This window comes from Diadema antillarum, unplaced genomic scaffold (genome assembly GCF_040938485.1).
Source record: "Diadema antillarum isolate AM-2024a unplaced genomic scaffold, OU_Dant_1.0 scf00000011, whole genome shotgun sequence".
Taxonomy (NCBI): Eukaryota; Metazoa; Echinodermata; class Echinoidea; order Diadematoida; family Diadematidae; genus Diadema; species Diadema antillarum.
In genome coordinates this window covers 634,146-657,298 of record NW_027270900.1, presented here as the reverse complement: position 1 = coordinate 657,298, position 23,153 = coordinate 634,146, and the positions used below count along the sequence as shown (strand labels likewise).

Genomic DNA, 23,153 nt, shown 5'->3' with positions numbered 1-23,153 from the left:
CCCCTAGCATTGATCTCACCTACAATGTCAACAATTTCGAATGAGCAATGGCGGCCATCTTGAAAAAATGGCTGCCATTTTGAAAAAGGTTGAATTTCAGGGGTAGGACTACTGATGTGTGGTTTATAACATAATGGAAAAAGATTTCCACCCAAAGAATTAATCTAACTTACAATATCAACGACTTTCATATAAGCCATGGCGGCCATTTTGGAAAATGGCCGACATTTTTCGTCACAGGTCGAATCTGAGATGTTTTGTGGAACGTAAAACTACCGAAGGGTGATTCTTAATGCATGAAAAAAGATTTTTACCCCTAGAATTGATCTCACTTACACTGAAATGTCAACAATTTCTAACGAGAAATGGCGGCCATTTTGAAAAATGGCCGCCATTTTCAAACAGGTCGAATTTGAGATGTTATCTGAACAGTAGAACTACTGATGTGTGGTTTATACCATAATGGAGAAAGATTTTCATCCCAAGAATTGATCTAACCTCCAATATCAATGACTTAAATATATACGATGGCGGCCATTTTGGAAAATGGCCGCCATTTTTGTCACAGGCCGAAACTGCAATGGCCCTATATCTAAAAATCACCACTTGGGCAAAGTCTACACGCATGCCAAATGTCATGCTTGTTTCACCAAACCCACAATTCTTTCACCTATCTGCCGTACTATAATATTAGTACTACGCGGACCTTGCTTTATGAAACTCTGACACTGCATTGGTACGAATCCATACATTGACGTACACAAATGGGATATAGAGAGAACAAAATTATGTCTTGTCTTATAGTGAACTTGTATTGAAGTGATGCTTTGACGTTGATAAAGCCGACGGCCAGAAGTCTTGTGTGCTCACTAAAGCATGTCTTGCAGGTCGTGTTTGGTCAGGTTAAAGAGCTGCAGGAGTGCGGCATGATGGCTGAAGTGCCCTCGGAACTCCTGTTTCAAAAGTGAAATTTGTTCAGTTAATGACAAAGTTCAGCATCATAATCAATTTATTACAATTGATACGGTACATTCAACGTTCAGTAAGTAAATAGATTCGTAAAGTATAATCATTGCATTATCACATATTTAGATTCTGTTTAATCATACATTTCTTTTACGCCCATATCATTTGATTTCATCATCAATTTGTGTTTCCTTTCTTTTTCAGTATCTTTTCATATGGCTCGATCCGGTAGAGTTGGCGGGTTTTTTTTAAACTTGTAAAAGGTTTGATATGATTTTGCTTACGAAAAGCATCGTATGCATGTCTGAAGTATTACATACACTGTAGTTGTTTTTTTTTTATATGAGTCATTGAAAATTGGTGTTATCGTCTCACAAGTATCTCCTTTCTTGAACAAACTGACTCTACATTAAATTTTTTCATGAATATATCTTCTAGGTATTCATTTATACTTTGTTATGGCAGCACTTCCATCGCAAAGGAATATCACAATTACGTCCTACTTATACAACAATCAGCATCACCTTTCCATAAATGTATCTTAAGAATGGAATGATAATGATTTTTTTCTTGCGTCATTTCAAAAGCGCAGCTTTTACACATCAAACTATATTCCAGCGCGATAACTTTCCAGGACACCTGTCAAATGGGGAGGGCGGTCGTTTTGATACCAGAATATCATCGCCCTTCATGATAAACTCCAGAGCAGATTAGCCACATGGCATCTACTCTTTATCAGCTGGAAGCGTTTGGGGTCGGGGAAGGAACTGAAGAAATCAACATCCATGGATTATCGCAGGATATGTTATGAGTACACGGTGAAAAGAAAGACAAATATCCTATCGAGGTTTCAATGTTTGAGTACCTTTGTGACAGAGGCGCAGGCACTGAACAACTTTGTTTGGCGTACTTGGGGCAGACCTGCCACGCCGTTGCAGAAGGAGGACACCATACGCGACTGGAGCGCGTAATCTCCGAAGTAAGGTTGTTGCGTTGAAGTCTGAATTTGAAATGGTACAATGTATCAAGTATGATTATATTAGTACATGAAATTATTCTCAATGAAAATAATAACGGAGCTCGGAGCTAGCTACACATAGACCTCCCCTGTATACAGCTCATTTTCCCCAAACGTATTGTGTCATATCCATAATAATGATTATTATCCCAGTTTTCACGAACAGTATTGATATTACCATTTTGAGTCTCGAGATTAAAGTATTGCTAAAACAAAGATCGAATTTTGAGTCGTTAACAAGTATCTATGAGAGGTTAACCCTATAAAGCCCAAGGGGGGGGGGGGGCACATTGTGCCCCCCTACCAGATTTTCATTTGCCACTCCTTATCCCTTTATCTAATTTCAACCAAATTTGGTGACTTTTCCTAAAATCTTATTGCGAACATTTTGATGTATAATTAAGCTAAAGTTGATGTCGCTGGTTGCCATGGCAACCGTAAACTGACAACCATGTAAGTCAGATTTTGCATCTTTTTTCTGTTCCCATTTCATTTAACAGCATTACAGTGTATGAAATGGGGGTTTCTTGGCTGAAATTTGTTGGAGGAGCAAAATTAGAAGTAATTATGGTCCTGGAAAGTTTTTCTGATTATTTCCTTTGTTTTTATGTGACAAAGGCATAAAACAATAGATATAATAGAGATAATTGAAAACAATATTATTTACTAAAGATTGCCCTTCTATTTTGTGTTATTTTGATACCTTCAACGAAGTTATGCCTCTAATATCACTAGTTCATCATATTATTAATTGGCCATCTCAAAATTCTACTATTATGCAAATATGAAATGTCATAACTACATGTACCCATCCCAAACATTTCATCTCAGGTCTCATAATGTACTACGTTATGTGGATATGAATAGCGCCCCCATGAGGTGACCTTGAGAAATTTCAACCATAACAAATGATAAGATTCCACTTGCTTATCATTTCTGGCAAATATGGAAATGACTGGTGTATAATAAGACATATATAATGGGGATAAAGAAATTATACAGAAAAATCATGTTTTTAGCATATTTCTTATGTATTTCTTTATATTTTGGTAAATAGCGCCCTCCATGGGTGACCTTGAGAAAATTCAAATGTACTGCCATGTAGAGCATGAATTACTCTACCCATGTGCCAAATATGACGATGATACATCAAATAATAAAAAAAAATTTATAGGGGCACAATGTGCCGCCCCCCCCCCCCTTGGGCCTGAGAGGGGTCAAAATAGCTTCGGCTTAATAGGGTTAACCTGAGTTTTCTGACCACACATCCTGGACATTGGTTGAGGAGTAGTGTAGTAAAATCTTGAATGTCCCCTAGTGCGTGATGATAATCACTGTTTCTGAAAATTCTTGGATCAAGACGGTGACGCAGATCATGAACTAAAACATTTTCATTTATTTCTTTAATAGTCGATTTCAGACCATCGCCGAAACTTTCTTTAAAGTCCATACGGAATTTATGTGTAACGTGGCAAAAAGCACAGGAACTATTGTCATCACCGTTCATAATTAGCTAAATGACGTTTATATTCTATATTCATTCGCCAATGCAAAGAATTATACGGGGTTACTTCTCTTCGAGTTTGTACGCTATTACTAGATAAATATTTTTCACGTCAGCATTTATGGTTCCAACACAATTTCGAAATGAGGAGAAAAGTAATTCATTTTAAAAGTTCATGACACAATAAGAATGACAGGAGGATTATTTTCAGCCTTCGGCATGCTCGATAAACCATTTCATTTTCGGGATTAGCAACCGTTGCTGTTACAAACATAGAGACCAAGGCGGACGAACCTCTGGAGGTGGCTCGTCTTTCAACGCGTGGTTGATGGCGTCAACGAGCACGTTCAGGCATTGATCCGCTGGGTCTGACCTCGGCATGTTGAACAGAGAAGGAATGCTGGTGAGAAGCCCCACCCAGAATTGCGTCAAGCTGGAAGGAATCAGAAAGAGCATTTTCATGTAAAATGCCTGAAATTTAAGTGTACGTAACACTAATTTTTCAGAACGCCGATACAGTGCTTCGGCACGGAAAGTTATCGAAGGCGATCCCCCCCCCCCCCCCCCCCCCCCATACCCACTGAAGTTCTTGAATGGTGAATGTCTTAATAACATTGGTATCAGCCGAAATGTCGGTAAGACAAAACCGATTAAAAGTCATCAAATTGAATTTCTGATTTAAGGTGACATTCTAATAGCGAAGATACAAAGCTAGAGGTTGATAAGAAGTCATAAATATTCAATGTTCCTACAGGAATTGCAACAGGTCTACCGGAGAGAGGTTTTGAAGTTGGGCGCTCATTCATGTGAAGTGATTCACCCTTAATTACGTGTGGAAGAAAGGAAAGGATTGGAAACTTAATGACCCCACTGTGAAAAAACAAAACTAGCATCAAAAGCTGCACAATTATAATGAAGAATGCATAGGTAATTGATCGTAAAGGTATTCAAGGTTATGGTCACTGTTGCTACTGTTTCCATATGGTCTTTTAACACATTGTCACGGTTAAAATGAAGTTGATCGGCTCAGATGCATTTTCAGGGCCTTGAGAACACGAGTTTTGGAAACGTAGGGTTACAGTTAGATAATCCACACATTTATCAAATTACGCTATATCAACGTTTCATTACCAATTCCTTTTCCATCTTTCCGCCACGTTGGTATTACTGCCAACTGCATATTCTCTAGCCACCTCGTCAAAGGTGTCGAAGAGATATCTGACCGGGAGCGGATATTTTTGTGGGAACTTGAACATCGATTCCAAAACGTTCGTCACGTATGGACTGACTGCAGCCTGTGAAGAACGAGAATTTCTCATTCATCTTCTTCATCCATTTTCATACAACAGCAGAAATGGTAATGACAAGAATGACGATGGAGAAAAGATGATAACAATTCTATAAATTCTTACTGCTACCAGAAATTATGATCATATTAGAGTATTCAATAGGTTAAAATGTACATTACGTGAACAATAGGTAAAATATGAACATGAACATGTAAATAATACATCTGTATGAAAGGCCTACCTTTGTAGTCAGCATGTGAGCTATAGCGAGATCTCTGCCCAGCCCAGCGCGCCCCTGTGTGACGTGAACTGGGGTGTTGGTGTCATCCGTCCTCAGCTGCAGAGTTTCCTTTAACAGGTAATGATGTAATTCCAAGTGCCATGAGGTAACCACAAATCATGTCTGCTTTTATTTAAAGCAGATGTTGAATGATTATTGATAATTATTCTCTTGAGAAGAAAGATAACACCTTTCTTGGGTAATTCTGTTTTCACTTATCACACTGCTTGTAGAGAATTCATCCGGTATCTTTTTCCTCCTAAATTAGAATGAGACATTACATCACCAAGTGACGGAATGGTTGATATACATGCAATGTGTCATCCCGACTACAGCTATCGAAACTTATACCGCCGCAAGAGTGTAGACCTATTTCTGTATCATACTTATGTGGCGCAGATTTCCCACTGTGACCAGAAGTCGAGATGAAATACAAGGATTAAATGCGATATTACAAGAAATTCCTACTAGACCTTTTAAACTTAATGAATTAGGGAGCTTTACATTTTTGCGACGGGGACGTTCAGAGAGGAAAAACATGTTCTGAGAATACGCAGAATCGTGTATCGAAGTCGGTTTATATATAGCTCACGTCGTCTGAGTTTTCACCACGCGTTCTGGCTTATTTTTACGTCCGCTCAATTAACGACGTAAAGACTAACTTCATGCATTGATTAAAGGGGGCGCCATTTTATTTTTTATACTAGTAGGTTGCGTCCAAAAAGCTTTTCCCCAATAAATGATGGAGAGGGAAAAAATCTCTTTGGTTGCGTCTCGGCGTAATCTAAAGCTGCTTTTCAACACGACGCAGGGAAGGAAGAGGAGAACGTCCAGCTCAAGCGTCGTCTCAAACATCCGCGCTGCAAATCTAAAGCTCCCTATCGTCAAATTCAACGTGACGTTGCAGCATAAAGCTGATTTCGAAGTACAAAAGATTCATAAATAACTTGGCATTAATTTTGCGCCACAAGGTTTATGAATCTTTACGGAAAATTAACTGTTGATGTTTGATTAGTCATATCAGACAGATATACCCCTTACCTTTAGATGCGTTGCCCCGAGGTTGGTCGGGTTTTGGGTCGAAGGGCCAGGGGGAGTTGACGTCTGATTTGCTGTCAAACTTTCGTCTGAGAAATAAGAGTATACAAAACAACCCTTGTATGAGAGGATTGACAATAGACTCGGAAACAAGGGTCAAACTAAGTTACACATACAATACTGTACTCGCAAAGTGCAGTACTGATTAAGTTGGACGTTGCCGTTGAAAATGTGAACCATTCAAGAAAAGTAGTGGTGCAGAAACTCAAAATAATTGAAACATTTCAAAGGAACGAATAGAATGATCAAGATGAATCTTCACACTTAACTCATACCGAGATGATGAATTCTTTATAAATAGCCTACGTATATGAAATCTAATTGTCAGAGAACTGACAGCATAAAAGTAAGCAAGGTAGAGGAAGGAAATCTTACATTTGTTTGACAAAATATTGGAGGGAACAAGTTCTTGATATCCACTGGAATCCGCCATAGCTTCCTTTGGTCTGACAGAGACTCGACATCCATGATCCAACTTGTATGAGAGAGAGAGAGAGATGCAATGTTTAGATGAGTCTCGGGAGTATTACATATTACTAATATGATCTATAGTGTGACACGGGCTTTATCCAAATATTTATCTTGCCGATGAAAAGATGAGTTATTGGCATGTATTAAATTGCGTGGATACACTCAGATGAATCTTAAACCTCTTTTGCATATATGTATTTCCCATTCATAAATGTCGCCTCTAAGGAGTCAGAGATACCCTAATTATTTGCATGATATATTGACCACCTCACTTTTGTGTCGGCATTCATGTCAACTAAAACCCTCTTTTACCCTATTGTGCCAATGTGCCAATGATTAAGAGACTATAACAAAAACTATAACATACTTTGCAGGAATTACAGGGTTAGGACGGCTTGGCCTACCATCATATTATAATGTTTTGGCGCTTACCCCGTACGTCTTCACAGTATTCATTCTTCCCGAAACATGACCATCAGTTCCTTCGTCTTCATCTCGCAAGATCAGATATGTCCCGGCGTCTTTCAGCCAAACTTTGAGTGTGAAATAGCAGGGGGAGGAGGAAAAGGGGTATTCAGCCTTGAACAGAGTTTTATTCGTTACATATTCGCGGGTTGTTGTCGTTGTTGCTGGTGTGTTTTTTGTTGTTGTTGTTGTTGTTGTTCTTCATGGTGTTCTTGTACTGATTTTTTGTTCACGAGGACACAGTTCAAATCTCCCTAAGGATTACGATATTCATTATCGTCGGAAAACAAGCAAACAAGCAAGATGACTTGCCTGCATATCGCAGGTTGTATACCATGTGTATGGTTTGTAAACTTGACATAGCTTCCAAGAAGGGAAACGTTGTAAAGATCTGAAGAACAAAAGCTGAAGAAAAAAGTGGTCACCACAGCTAAAAGCTTTCCAGAGGACAACCTAATATTGTGAATATAGTGCTTATCAGTAAATGTTCATAGAGCTTTTAGACTTTGTGACCTTGTCGGAATTCACCTATATTCCAACCTGACCAGCATGTTTCAGGTTATGTAACAGTGTTGTATTGAGATTGATGGCCATGACTCAAAGCTGTGGAAAGTTACAGATAGTACATAAAAAAATCAAACAGGATTTTTGAGTGGTCGCTTCATTGGCGAAAATATACGTCTATTATATGACACGCTACTTTATACTGAATTAAATGATATAGCAGGCATGCTTCTTGTTATCGATTTCGAAAAAGCTTTCGATTCCGTATCGCATACTTTTCTATTCAAGGTCCTGGATTTTTTTCACTTCGGTCCATCTGTAAAGAAATGGATCAAGTTATTTTATGCAAATGCATCCTCTTGTGTATTAGTTAACGGATACTGTACAGATAGATTTGAAATAGGACGAGGGTGTCGCCAGGGAGATCCTTTGTCCCCCTACCTCTTTTTGTTAGTCAGTGAAATACTTGGTATCCTAATACGACACTCGGATTCTTTAGTTGGATTGCATATGAATGGGAAATCACTTAAACTTTTGCAATATGCAGATGATACCCTTTTGACACTCAACGGTTCAACCCAATATTTACAAAGTGCTCTGACAATACTTAATGAATTTGTAAATATGTCCAACCTCAAAATTAACGTAACTAAAACTCAAGTAATATGGATTGGGAAGAACAGAACTTTCAAAAAAGAGATTTTACACGAGTACAAATTAAACTGGATATCTGAAGGATATTTCAGGTACCTGGGCATTGATTTTTCAGTTAAATTATCTGAAATGGTTAATCACAATTATCAAGAAAAGGTTAAAGAGATAAAACGTCAGATAGCGATATGGCTGAAAAGAACATTGACTCCCTTAGGGAGAGTAACGATAGTAAAATCTTTATTGATACCCAAACTGAATTATTTGTTTTTATCTCTTCCAGAACCAAAATTAGAAATTATGAATGATGTTAACCGATCTTTTTATAAATTTATATGGCACGATAAACCTGATAAAATAAGTAGGAAACAAATGTGCCAATTATACAGTGATGGTGGGGTTAAAATGACAGATATTTTTATACATTCTAAATCACTCAGAATATCATGGATAAGAAGATTCTTTTGTTATCCAAGTAACGAAAATTTCACTTTACATATGTTCCAAACATTCTTGCCTCCATCATACACATCTCTCCACTTATTCATGGGGGCTGAACATTACAAAGAATTAGCCATTTCAATGCGCAACCCATTTTGGAAAGAGGTATTATTAGCCTTTTCAGATTTAACTCAGTCCATTGTAGATAATATCGCATGTCAACCCCTTTGGAACAATCCTAGAATACAAGTTAATAATAATGTAATTTATTATAAGTCATGGTGTGCTAAGGGGGTACGTTTTGTTAACGATGTTCTAGAAACAGATGGAAAATTACTTTCATATTTTGATTTTCAACGTAAATACAATGTACAAGTAAACTTTCTTCAATATTATGGTTTGTGTAATGCTATTCGATTTGGTTATAATAAAAATGTCATACCTAAGATTATGGAACCTACATGTATTATCCCTGAAACATTGTTTTTAATACTGAAAGTGAAAAAAGGTTGTGCACATATCTACCAGGCTTTCTTGAAACATAAGACAAAGGAATGTAAAAGTCTTATAAAATGGAAACAGGAGTTTGATTTTGACAATATCATTTGGAGTTTTTATTACCAAATTCCCTTTTATTCAACTGTCGATGTAGACATGAGATGGTTTCAGTTCAAGATGCTAAATAGAATTCTTTATATGAAAGACGCTTTATTGAGATTTAAATTAGTAACAGATAACTTATGTACTTTTTGTAATAACAGCGAAGAAACAATTATGCATATATTTTGTTCTTGTATATATTATCAAACGAGATATGGTCAAAACTTGAGCATTGGCTGTCCCGTAATGCTATTCATATTAAGCTTACAAATCAAAATAAATTATTTGGTTTTTATGGACGTAATAACAGTGCCCTCAATTGCATTATGATTATAGTAAGGAAAGAAATTTTTTACAGCCAAATGCAAATATTGTTTGCCAGTTTTTGAACAAATCATGTCAGCGATAAAAAGTTATTATGATATGGAAAAGTATATATGTAAAACAAATATGAAAGAAAAGAAATTTATGAAAAAGTGGTTACATTTTACTAAATGTTTCTGATTGTGTTTTCTTATGAAATGATTTGTCAGTCAATTTTCTGACACTTTGAAAAGAATTTGCAATTTATAATTGATTTTTGTAACTGTTTGCTGTTCTTATTGTATTTAGAATGGCCAAGAATATCATGTGTTAAATCTGCATGTACATACATATCTCTTTTTGTATATATTTGATATTATTCAATAAAGGAACCCTGTGGAAGGGGAAAAAAGAAAAAACAAACAAACAAACAAACAAACACGCAAGTACGGAGCTTGTGAGGAAAGTTCATTGACCTTTGACCTTCTCAGACCTCGATCACCCACACTCAAACCTGACCAACATTTTTTCAAGATATATATCTGTGATACTAGTTTGGTGGTCATGACTCAACGCTGTAGAAAGTTACTGAGTACATCAAATTGTTGACTACGACAACGGAAAGTGAACGCCTATGCCACGCGTCCGCTCCACGGGCGACATAAATACACTGGCATAAAATCTCAAAAAAAGATCATAAGACGCAACCTGTTACTTTTCACATTAGTCCACACAGGACAGTCGTTTGCTTTTAAAACTATTTCCAAATTGTCCTTGTCATAATTTTCACTTTCCTTACACCACGATTATTTCACCTATTTCCAGATAATGTGGTTGGGTAGTTTGTTTGGAGATTTTACACTGGAAGTCTCTCTTTGACACACTGCCTCAAGTTCTGCATACAAAAAAAGCGAAAACTTTTCTGTGCCCCCACACGGTTCATTCTAGCATGTGATCAAATGGAATGTATACTAGAGAAAACTAATGTCATGTGGCCATGGGGCAAGTATTGCATGAACCAGGGTGGTTCATGAATATTTGAAGACCTACCTACATCCAAAGACTCTCCATCGGTCGGAAGAAGACGATGTCCAACTTTCCACATAGAATCTAGGATTTTCTGCTTTGTCTGTCCCACAGTATCGACATCTAACACTTTTACCTTAAGGAAGGCATTGTCGTCTTCATCAACAACAAAAAGCACCTGGAAGAAGAAACGCAACGCCAGATAGCTGTTTTAATATGATTCCTTAATTACTGTATGACATTTTCGAAAATAAGCTTTAAAACATCCCAAACACAAAACAAAAAAGTGCATTAAACAAACAATGTCTTCCAACAATGGAAGTGCTACTTATTTTCACCTCTTGCCTGCATACAATGTTTTTCGTTTATAGTGTCAACACAAGGGCCCTGTTCTATGAAGAGTTACAATTGATTATAATTATAGTCGATTTCTATCATAAGTCTATGGCAGCCTGTGTGGTAGGGAAATTTACAATCGATGATATTTTTTGATAAAACGGGGCCCAGAAAAAAATAGAATCGACCTTACTGTCACAAAATGATTAAAAGACCAACAATTCTCCCCGATCGATAGCCATCATTTACGAAAACTATTGCTCTATATTCTTGAAATATTGTGAAATCGTCGCAGTATGCATACTATTTACTAACTTCTTCTTGGGTTACAGTGCAAATCCAGAATCAACGTTGCTTTGAAAAGATATGGTGTGACTATGAGCGAAGCCGGGCCTGTAGCGTGTTATGTCAAAATCAACGTGGGTCTGGGAAATGCTGTATTACCCAGAAAGATAAGATATCCAGTAGTATTTATTTTATGGTCTTAAAAATGTTCATTATTCTGATTGTAGAAGAATAAGGTATTACCGATCTATTGCATGACTCATACACACAAGTACTCGCACAAATAGACTGTTTCGTGTGGAACTAGTTTGCACTACAGCTAACTTGTATACAGTACCTCTCACAACGGTTATGAAAACATTTTCGTTTTCCAGATTCGTAAGAGATTTTCTTTCCGTGGCACTTAACCGACTTAAAGCAATTATTATAAAGATGAAGTATATAATACACTATATTACAAAGACAGAATTGGTAATGATAATAATAAAAGTCAGTTCTTAGAAACGCATAATACCTTAAGATCATGAAGATAGTCTCTATGCGTGTACAAAATTTATGAAAACAAAATCGATCACATATTTCTCTATTGAAACATGTAGTCAACAATTGTCAAAAAGGTGAGTTTTTAACACAGATTTGAATTTATCAAAACCCAATGTATAGATCTAATACTGAGAGGGAGATTATTCCGCAATGAGGGGGCCATTTTTCCAAAAGCCCTATAACCATATATCTTAGATTTGACACTTATTTCAGAGAGAAGATTTTCTTATTTTGAGCGCACAAGCACGACCAGGCTGATATGGCTTGATGAGTTCACTGAGATATTCAGGGGCATTTCCATGAACACATTTGAATACAATGGTCAAAATCTTAAACCTGATACGAGCTCTTATTGGCAACCTGAAGGCTACGAAGAATGAGAGTTATATGATCAAATTTCCTTTTACGTGTCACAAGCCCTGCGGCTGAATTTTGTATCCGTTGGAGTCCTTTCATCTGGGAGTCTGGAACTCCAATGAGCAAACCATTATTATCATCCAAATGACTAAAAATAAACGCATGAAGCAGTTTTTCTGTAGTTGCTTTATCGAGAACGTGTCTCAATTTCCCAATCCTGTGTAGACCTATGGCTGCATATTTGCATACATGTATGTTATTGATGTGAGTTTTCATACTAAGATCATCTTGGATAATGACACCAAGGTCACGTGCCTTAGAAATTGGCAGCACAGGAGTATCGCAAACATTGACGAACAAAGTTGTTGAGGACTTGTGACGAGATCCACAACTTCAGTTTTCTCAAGATTCAATTTCAAACCATTTTGCAGAGACCAATCTTGAATTTTACCTAAGTATGATTCAATCTGACCAACTGCTACATCAGAATTAGTGCTTTTTGGCAATTACATCCTCTAACTGTCTAAGGAAGCTGTGTACATTATGAAACACAGTGGTATTGAATAACATTGTGCTCTCCAAACCTATGTCGCATATATCGAGGTGGTAAACGTCTCATGGGTAATTACCACTTCTTGAAAAGTGATGTCCTGGTCGAACAAACGATTGTAATCCAGAGTAAAATATGCTTCTTCAGTGACAGCATCGATCGGTCCTTTTTCACACTGAGACTTCAAAGCTTGATATAGCATGAACATCGGGTACAGCATTTGCTGCAAAGTACAGAACAAAGAAGAAGCATTTTGTATTAGCACCGGCAACGATAAAAACATGAGTTTCCTTTTTTGTTTCAAAATAAACTCACTGTATTCCTCAAGGTTAATCATATGTCTATATCTATACATATATACATTGTTATATATCCGTTTTACAGTCACACTCTTCATACACTTATATTAGGTGGATTCTTTGGTAATGGATACCAATTTTCTTTGAACTCGGATGGAAAAAAAAATAGCTTGTCGTGTATTTTAGTGATTCCCTTTAAGATCAACGACCCAATTAGCAAAAACTCGCAAAAGCCTCTCACCTTCAATAAATCACGGAAGAATTAAAAATATTCTTGATGTATATCGCTTAGAGATATTGAAACAGTTGAGAAGACTACCTTTATCCTTACCTTGATGTACCCACACATGCACAAAGCAAACCAATTAGCCAACAGTCTGTCTACGATGGATTCCGACCTGTTGCAAGCAATAACAACAACAAAAAAGTAAAGGTTGGTCCCGGTAAATATTGATGACGCCATACTACTACTAAAGAATATTGGTAAAACTATAAAGGCAATCAAATCAAGAATTCAGCGTTAATGCGTTCTTTTACTGATATCAAATTATCGCCAGTTATCACAACCATGTGAACATTTCATTTCCATTACATCGAGTTCTCTTTAAAATAATAACAGCAACAGCAACAACAACATCATCAACCCAAAAACAACAGAAGATAATCGCAGGGTATGATAATTCCCATATAGAATTAACCTATTCAAAGAGAGACCTTCATATAGATAGTAGATGATATGGCAATGCAATCGACAGCAAACATGAAAAGGCATAATTATTATCATCAAAGGATGACTAGACAATAAGATTAAAAAAAAAGTGAGGCCATCAGCCCAGTCAAGCTATACTTATGCTGACAGTCTCCTGCTTCGTTATTCAATCAAATTTACTGCCTAATCTGTATTGTAATATGAAACTCTAAATGTTTTACAAAGATTTTTTTTTAATGCATGTAGCATACACTGCACTTTTGTGTCGTTGCTTTGTCATTTGGTTATGTTTTAGTTAAATTTGTCATATTGATGTAATTCATTTCTGATTTGATTTTGTTTAATCTTATTTAATTTGATTTCATTTCATTTCATTTGAGAAGCAAAGTAACTACGAACAAACGAACGAAGAAAAAAAACCATGTCATTTGAACTTGTATCATTATAAGCATAAATCAGAACTGGAAAGCACATATTCATGGTTTAGAAAAAGTAATAAAAGCGAACACACAATACACACCCGAAAGTAACAACGAAAGAGAGTAAAGTCTATGATAACACGATTGCCCAATACACACCATCACATAGACATCCAAAGAGAAAATCAGATGCCACGGATGTGTTTATTGATAATAGTTATGTTATAACTTCCCATGACAAAGGTGCCACAGAGCGATCAGAATTGCCTTTTGTAAAGTGCAACACCCAAGTTAATCATTCTTCAAAGTTTATCATTGAATCGTATTGACTGAGAAGAAAGTGTGAATAAATTTATTTTCCAAGCTTACTGAAAGTTCAATCGACTGTATACATCTTTTAAAAAGCAGAGGAATAATAGTGGCCTTAACGTCAGTAATATATCAAAGGAATTGTGTACTATGACGTCGCAAACTATTGTGCCTTCTTATCCAGCGATGGCAGCACCTAAACTTTGAAAATTCATTTTTCAACAGAATGCTCGATTTTTTTCAGTGATGTGTTCTACACTATTCCTATATTGACTCAGAAACATTTCGTTATTCTGAATGGTAGGCTCTATCAAACCATGAAAATTAGATGAAACACGCACACCTACACGGCAACAAACACAGACATACAAATACTGGAATGCAATACTAATTGCAGTAAAGTCAACGATGAAAAAAGAAGTATTTTCTCCTCTTTTATGCCACCCTCCCCTCCCTCTTCTACATCATCATGATCACCATCTTGATGAGCAACTTATACTTTTTAGGTCTTATATAGATTATTCAAGTTTTGGTAAAACAGACATGATATCACTTTTGGATGAACGAACTTTCAGAATAACAAACATGCGGAATAACAACTGTTATTTCATTCTCGGATTAACGAACTTCGAAATAACTATAACCTCATATCATTTTCGGATATACGAACCTTTAGGTACCAGAAATTTGTGTTTTGAAAAAAACAAGCCTTCCAAAGTACGGACCTTCGGAACAACAAACATCAACCTATACACTCAGTGTGCATATAATATCAAGTATATTTGGGTATCATTTTTCAATCTTTAATACTTACCTGCCAAACAGCTCATCCATTCTTCCCGAAGAACTCGCTGTGACGGCAACCCTGTCACAAACCAGCCTGGAAATCAACCTTTTCATAGAAAAACAAGTTATATACATTGTCCGAAAAGTAGATGAGCAAATATCAAACTGATTTAACCTCAATTCATATCTTCTTAGGGGCGAATGCCATATTGACAGTAATGACTGACGATAATTTTTTTTTTTTTTTTTTTTTTTTTACGAGAAGCATATACATAATTATATTGACATCACTTTTGAACAAGATTATTATAAAGAGCGTGTGCGACTGCCATAATGACTGAATGTGGGCTTACATTCAAAATTATTTAGCACTTTATTTGACTTTTAAAGGGTGACACAGATACTGTATAACGGCACTATTAGGACATGTAAAATAGGAAATCACACCCAACAGCACCGATTTACCTCATAAGCTTAAAAAAAAACAACAACACACGCATGGTCAATAATACTGGCATAGCTGCGTCATGATACCAACCAGTAACATTCACTTTAAACAATGTTAAAATCCAGAACTGCTGCCACTTCAATTTACATTGTACCGTTTTAGAAGTCATGATATACAATTAGGTTGTTAAACTGTAAAATCTTTAAAACAAGTTTTCGTTAATCTTTACTCAAGGACTTTATTGGACATCCATGACGCACTCATAGTGACTTAAATCTCTTGGATTTGTTTGCGACTGTATTTGATTTCTACTCTGCTGAGACGTAATTTCACTCACTTTGAGAAATAGATGCTCTTGCCCTCACTCACGTAGATAAGAGACAGAAGTGATGCAATCAGTTGCCTGGCAAGGAAATCAATATAAATGTGGATCTTTATCATGAATCTATAAAAGCAAATGAATATGAATTTATTTCAGATTTTGATTATACATCCTCTGCAACGTTTCGTTATTTCCCCGCAAACTTAACGTTATCCTCACTATTTCACAAAGTCGGTTAATAAACTAAAGAAAACGATTGTATGAAAACGATACAGACAACGTCCAAGGGATTGTTCTTATTCCTGGATTAAGTTCAGTTGATTTTCATCCTAAGGACTCCTTTTCATCTTTCATCAGAGTATAAAGGCGTGAAAAAATCACATACATTTTTATTTGAAATTGCTCTCTCCAAAACTATTGATTCTTTAATTCATACTTGCGATAGGTCCTATTACCTTGTACTTTGTTCGTGTTGCCTTTGCATTTCAAGAGTTTGGATGAAAGCCACGGTAGATTCCTCATCCTTCAGTGACCGATAAAAAGACACTATTGTTTGTTCCATGAAGTCTTCCATATACTGCAATAAAAACAACGATAATGAAGGAGATGACGTAGATGAACCCAAATCCTGTTTTTTTTTCTCAGTGTCCCTGACCTGCAAGCCGACTATTTTTTTTTAAGGGAATCGATACATCTGACATGGCTCAAGTTCATCATTTTGTGTCTACCAGATCAGAAATTCATCAAGTAGGCGTTTTTTAATCATTTGTATGGCAATGATATATATATATATATATATATATATATATATATATATATATATATATTGTAACGAAATTCGGTGGAACCGATTCGATTTAACCGTTTCGATTATAATTTGTTATGATCGATTGTGCCTATAGCATAGAAAGGGGGCACGATTGGAACGTTTGGCAAATGCTGTAATGTGGTAGTGCATTATTATGAGTTTTAATATTTATTATTAGATATGTGGTTACTTGTTTGTCATGGGCAAGTTTGGATTATTTCAATACCAACTCCGGTTTAGACCGATGATACATGCCGAATTAAAGTAACCATGTACAAGAGATACTGCTAAAATGTATAATCGTTGTACGAATTTAATAACCACGCCAACATTGTAAATAAATTGAACGACTATTGCGGGTAATTAGCACGGTAGTCACGGCGCGGGATTGCCTCCTTTATCCGCGATAGGAGGGGAGGCTTATAAACTGGCCGTTGTGTGACATAGTCCGCAACAAGCAGCCCGTGTGTGATACATTTCCAATGTGTTGTTCATGTTCACTTCTGTATGTATTAAACTATACATGTGTTCCTGAATTACTGTCTGCGCTGTTAGTCCATGGGCCAAGCCCCGAAAAATGGGTTGTTGGTACCATCTAAGGTGGCACAACCTAGTTGGTGTCATTTTGTTTGTCGGGCATAGATATGCTTATCAAGCTATGATAGCATTTCCAAATGAGTAGCTTAGTCATAATAAATGCATTTTTAACCAATTTGGTCTCGTATTTATATCCCTATACTTCTGAATCGAAACTAAACCGCTATACAAAGAAGAGCACTGCCTTCTGTATGTCCACAGGTGTTCTGTTGTAAACGCGGTGCGCTTATTCTTTATTCAAGGCAGCGAAGGGAATATCCAAAGGGTTATGATGTCCACAGCTGTCACGCAGTGCGCTTAGTTCTTTATCTAGACCAATGTACCGTTATCATATCTAAAGTTCCTCATAAAAGGGATTATCTATACTGTTTTTATACTACCCTATCAACAAATACATCAGTTTTAAACAAAAATCACTCTGTTCATTTACAATATCATTCATTATAATGTATCGTAGTGTACCGGTACATTGTTTTTGCATTATCTTATATTGTTGGAGGGAAATAAAGCGACATTGGCGTGATATCAGCGTTTCCACCGTATAGCGTTTTCACCGGAAAATGATAAATGATTTAAAAATACGGTAAAATTCACTAGGAATTGCTTTTGTTGTTGTTGTTGTTTTTAGATAAAAGGATATACACTGTATCATACGCTTTGGATATTCCCTTCGCCGTCTAGAATATAGACTAAGCGCTGTGGACATCATAACCTTTGGATATTCCCTTCGCTGCCTTGAATAAAGACTAAGCGCACCGTGTTTACAACAGAACACCTGTGAACATACCATAGAGCTGCATTTTACAGCTCTATGGAACATACAGAAGACAGTGCTCTTCTTTGTATGGCGGTTAGTTTCGATTCAGAAGTATAGGGATATAACAACGAGACCAAATTGGTTAAAAATTCATTTACTATGACTAAGCTACTCATTTGGAAATGCTATCATAGCTTGATAAGCATATCTATGCCCGACAAACAAAATGACACCAAAAAGGTTTTGCCACCTCAGATGGTACCAATATCTGGCCTGGCCCATGGACTATGTGTCTTCTTGAGGGTTCTACCACAATATAACAACTTATAGAATGGTGGCACATGTTCCTGAGAAGACCAACTAGTAAGCCGTTGGATTTCGGGTATATTGGTAATGTGACTTGTCGCATAGTCCGTACCCAATCCAAGTTCCAGCCGTCGCCGTTGGATTTCGGGTATAGTGGTAATGTGACTTGTCGCATAGTCCCCGCCCAATCCAAGTTCCAGTCGTCGCCGTTGGATTCCGCGAATAGTGGTAATGTGACTTGTCGCATATGCCCTGTGCCCAATCCAAGTTCCAGTCGTCACCTGAAGATGTTGGTAACGGTGCGATATAGCACTTTACCCCGTGCCATCAACGATATCTGTGCCACCATATGGTTGTGAAAGGTGTTCCACGTTAGCGTGACTGAGTTGGTAGCAAAAGTTGGTAACAAAACTTGGTAGCAGAACTTGGTAGCAAGAGTTGGTAGTAAAAGTTGGTAACAAAATAAGCGTACCAATGTAACATCCTCAACAAGTGACGCTTGGGAGTGACATACTTTAATTGATGCTGAACTTGGTATGTGTGCCGCTTGTGTTCGTGAGCTGCTTCTGACACACCATAATACATGGTAGCGTACAGACTTGTAGTTTTAATGATTTAAAGGGATCGTTGTAAACTGCAACAAAACGAACCCCGCCTACTCGGCCATCCTGACACGGCTCGCGGAGACGTTTGTACAAACAGTCAAATACACTCTCTTAAATTCACGACGAGAAGGCGAGTTCGTCACACATGGTGTCAGGAGTGGGATCCCTATTTGTAACTTTTGTATGAATAAATGTAGTTAACTGTGTTTTCACTATGGCACGCGAAACGCCATTGTTGGAGTTGTCACTTTTGCTGGAGAGCAAGATTAGCGAAATTGACGACTTGATTGCTCAGGTGTCAGAATCGGTACGCAAGCAAACTGAAGTAGCACCAACTTTGGTTTCTAGCTTACGCTGCTCACCTATGACACTTGGAGGGCGCCGTAACCAGTCGTCACTGTCACGCTCGTCAGTAGTGTCACCTCAGCTGTTTGGAGATGCGAATAGAGAGGTGGAGATGTCAGCTCCGCCATCGGCAAAGCTACTACCTCAGCAGCATCAAATTCCAATGCAGCAGTCGCATTCGTCTCGTACAAGTGACCAGCCTGTTACATTTGAAGGACAACCAGATGTAATGCCACACCAGTTTGGACTGAACCAGCGACGTCGAACAGAGCTCTGGGACCAGAGACGTCGTTATGATGTTCAGGACAACAGAAGCAACCAACCGGCCGTCATACCAGATAGATATGATGGCAAAGGACCTGTGCTGGACTATCTTTGTCATTTCGAAGCTTGCGCTGGAGTTAACCGCTGGACGGAAGTGGAGGCTCTCCAGTACCTGGCTGCCAGCTTGAAAGGAGCTGCTGTCAAAGTACTAGCACAGCAGACGGGACGTCAACTGACGTACCAAGAACTCATGAACCGCCTGAAGCACCGCTTTGGACCTGTTTCGCATTCAGAAGTATTCCTGGCAGAACTGCGTACCAGGCGACGCAGACCGAAGGAAAGTTTGCAGGAGCTAGGACAGAGCATTCGCGAGCTGACATCCACGGCATATCCTGAATTCGAGGAAGCGGGCGAAGATAAATTGGCTCGAGGTCATTTTCTCGATGCTATAGTTGACCGGGATATCCGAATCGGCCTCTTGCGGGCTCAGCCTCGTACGCTCGATGAGACAATCCAAGCTGCTCTCAACACAGAAGCTTTCCTGCGGATGGAGAGTGATCGTCGGCAGTATAACCGTGTCTTGTTGTCACAGAAGGAAGATAACGTAGTGGCTGTGAAGGATGAAGACACTGCTGACAAACCCATGGGGGTGTGTGAAAATAACACCACTCTCATGATCGAAGCAGTGAGCGATCTCATCATGAAGAGGGAGAAGGAGCAGCCAGCGCCAGTGCCGAGAAACGACTTGGCATTTAAGACTGAGACACTCCCTACAAGCGAACAGAAGGAGGACAGCCAGCCTTCTGACAACAAGGAGGACACATCCAAGGAGGGTAGGAATCCTCCAGACGACGGGTGCACACCAGCCAGAGAGGCATCCGAACCAGAGACATCTCAACCGCCACTACCTAGTTCCCCAGCTTCACTTCTGTCATCCACGTTCCAGAAAGGACTGTGCGTGAATTTGAACGTGAATGGGCAGGAGGTGATGTTTCTGGTAGACAGTGGTGCATCGCAGTCATATGTCTCAGAAGGAATGTACCTGCGAATGAGACCTGAGCGAAAGCCACCACTTGAACCAGTGACAAGCATCGTTCGTCAAGCAGATGGATCTCGGCTGAAAACAAAGGGACATGCAACCATGGAACTTCAGCTTGGCTCCTGCTTGTGCCATGTTGACTTGGTAGTAGCTGACATAAGAGCTGAGGGCATCCTTGGTCTGGATCTCCTGATTGGTCTGCAAACCACGCTCGACTTCCAGATAATGCAGCTGCATACTCCATGGGTATCTCTCCCATGTATAAACAATGAGAAACAGATATGTGCAGCAACGACAGCACCGATGTTGGTAAAAGGGACTGCGCCAGCCAACCTTAGCAGTCTTGCTGAGGACGACACGGAGACCACGCCTCTCGACGAAGGCATATCTCAGAATCGTGTGCCGCCACATCTGGTGGACTTCTGTCAATGCAGTTGGACAGAAACTCCCCCAGAAAGCAATTCATCGGCATACCAGCTTCTGAGAGACGACTCAGAGGTGTTCTCTACAGGCCGAGCAGGGACACGTGTCAGCGTCAGCACGACAGCACCAGTGGTTGCGGGAAAGCTACCTAGTGGACATCGCCGGTGTGACGACTCTTCCTCACCTGCACGCTATTCTCGGTCACCGGGAAGACCACCTGATTATCTACCCCGATCGAGGAGCCGCTCTCCGTTGGGGCACGCCCGTTCCTCTCGTCATACATCGGATTCATTCTGGCACACCATGCCAGGGTGACGTGTGACATTTCTCGTGTCGGCCTGTCTGCTGCAAGGGAGCAGCCAGGTCAGGAAACCAAACGAAGAGACTGTTGAACTCTTAAAAGATGAGATTCTGACGAACAGTTAGTCTATATGACAATTGGACAGCTTTGAACTAAAGACTGTAGTTGTCTTATAACGATGCTATGGACTGTACGTAGAGTTTTGTAAAGGAGCAAAGCGTTCAATAATGTTTCTAGTAGTACATTTTTGTTGTCATTTTTTGTTCTTCATGTGTTCGGCTCCAGGGACGAAGCCTGCATGGGGAGGGAAGCCATGTAACGAAATTCGGTGGAACCGATTCGATTTAACCGTTTCGATTATAATTTGTTATGATCGATTGTGCCTATAGCATAGAAAGGGGGCACGATTGGAACGTTTGGCAAATGCTGTAATGTGGTAGTGCATTATTATGAGTTTTAATATTTATTATTAGATATGTGGTTACTTGTTTGTCATGGGCAAGTTTGGATTATTTCAATACAAACTCCGGTTTAGACCGATGATACATGCCGAATTAAAGTAACCATGTACAAGAGATACTGCTAAAATGTATAATCGTTGTACGAATTTAATAACCACGCCAACATTGTAAATAATTTGAACAACTACTGCGGGTATTTTCCACGTTAGTCACGGCCGTGCGGCATTGCCTCCTTTATCCGCGATAGGAGGGGAGGCATATAAACTGGCCGTTGTGTGACATAGTCCGCAACAAACAGCCCGTGTATGATACATTTGCAATGTGTTGTTCATGTTCACTTCTGTATGTAGTAAACTATACATGTGTTCCTGAATTGCTGTCTGCACTGTGTCTTCTTGAGGGTTCTACCACAATATAACAACTTATAGAATGGTGGCACATGTTCCTGAGAAGACTAACTAGTAAGCCGTTGGATTTCGGGTATATTGGTAATGTGACTTGTCGCATAGTCCGTACCCAATCCAAGTTCCAGCCGTCGCCGTTGGATTTCGGGTATAGTGGTAATGTGACTTGTCGCATAGTCCCTGCCCAATCCAAGTTCCAGTCGTCGCCGTTGGATTCCGCGAATAGCGGTAATGTGACTTGTCGCATATGCCCTGTGCCCAATCCAAGTTCCAGTCGTCACCTGAAGATGTTGGTAACGGTGCGATATAGCACTTTACCCCGTGCCATCAACGATATCTGTGCCACCATATGGTTGTGAAAGGTGTTCCACGTTAGCGTGACTGAGTTGGTAGCAAAAGTTGGTAACAAAACTTGGTAGCAGAACTTGGTAGCAAGAGTTGGTAGTAAAAGTTGGTAACAAAATAAGCGTACCAATGTAACATCCTCAACAAGTGACGCTTGGGAGTGACATACTTTAATTGATGCTGAACTTGGTATGTGTGCCGCTTGTGTTCGTGAGCAGCTTCTGACACACCATAATCAGCCAGCCGGCAGCGTCGCGAAAATGTGTCTAAATCATTCTACAGCGCAGTGGTGTGACCTTGAAATGGTCTCTCGTGCCGTGTTCGAGGACTGGTTTTCAATCTGCGATATTTCACTTCATGTGCATGATATCAAACCAGGTTTTTTTGCAGATGATCAGCGAAATTCTGAATTTTTCAAAAATCATAATATCAAGTAGAAAAGACTGCGATAACATTTTATAATTTCACATCAAAAATCGTGTTGAAAAAAAAAATAATTCAATTCAAAATCATCCGGTA

General features: G+C 38.7%; 1 protein-coding gene across 1 annotated transcript; it reads right to left on the bottom strand.

The window, feature by feature from the left end:
• Positions 1 to 869: 869 nt before the first annotated feature.
• Positions 870 to 21,086, bottom strand: LOC139720497 (plexin-A4-like). Its single transcript, XM_071631854.1, has 13 exons — positions 21,034 to 21,086; positions 15,995 to 16,060; positions 15,238 to 15,303; positions 13,318 to 13,384; positions 10,641 to 10,794; positions 7,059 to 7,159; positions 6,531 to 6,630; positions 6,099 to 6,184; positions 5,019 to 5,126; positions 4,620 to 4,783; positions 3,783 to 3,921; positions 1,832 to 1,966; positions 870 to 953 (listed from the first exon to the last, which is right to left on the bottom strand). Exons 1-13 carry the CDS (start codon positions 21,084 to 21,086, stop codon positions 870 to 872), a joined length of 1,323 nt encoding a protein of 440 aa, XP_071487955.1.
• Between the last annotated feature and the right edge of the window lie 2,067 nt (positions 21,087 to 23,153).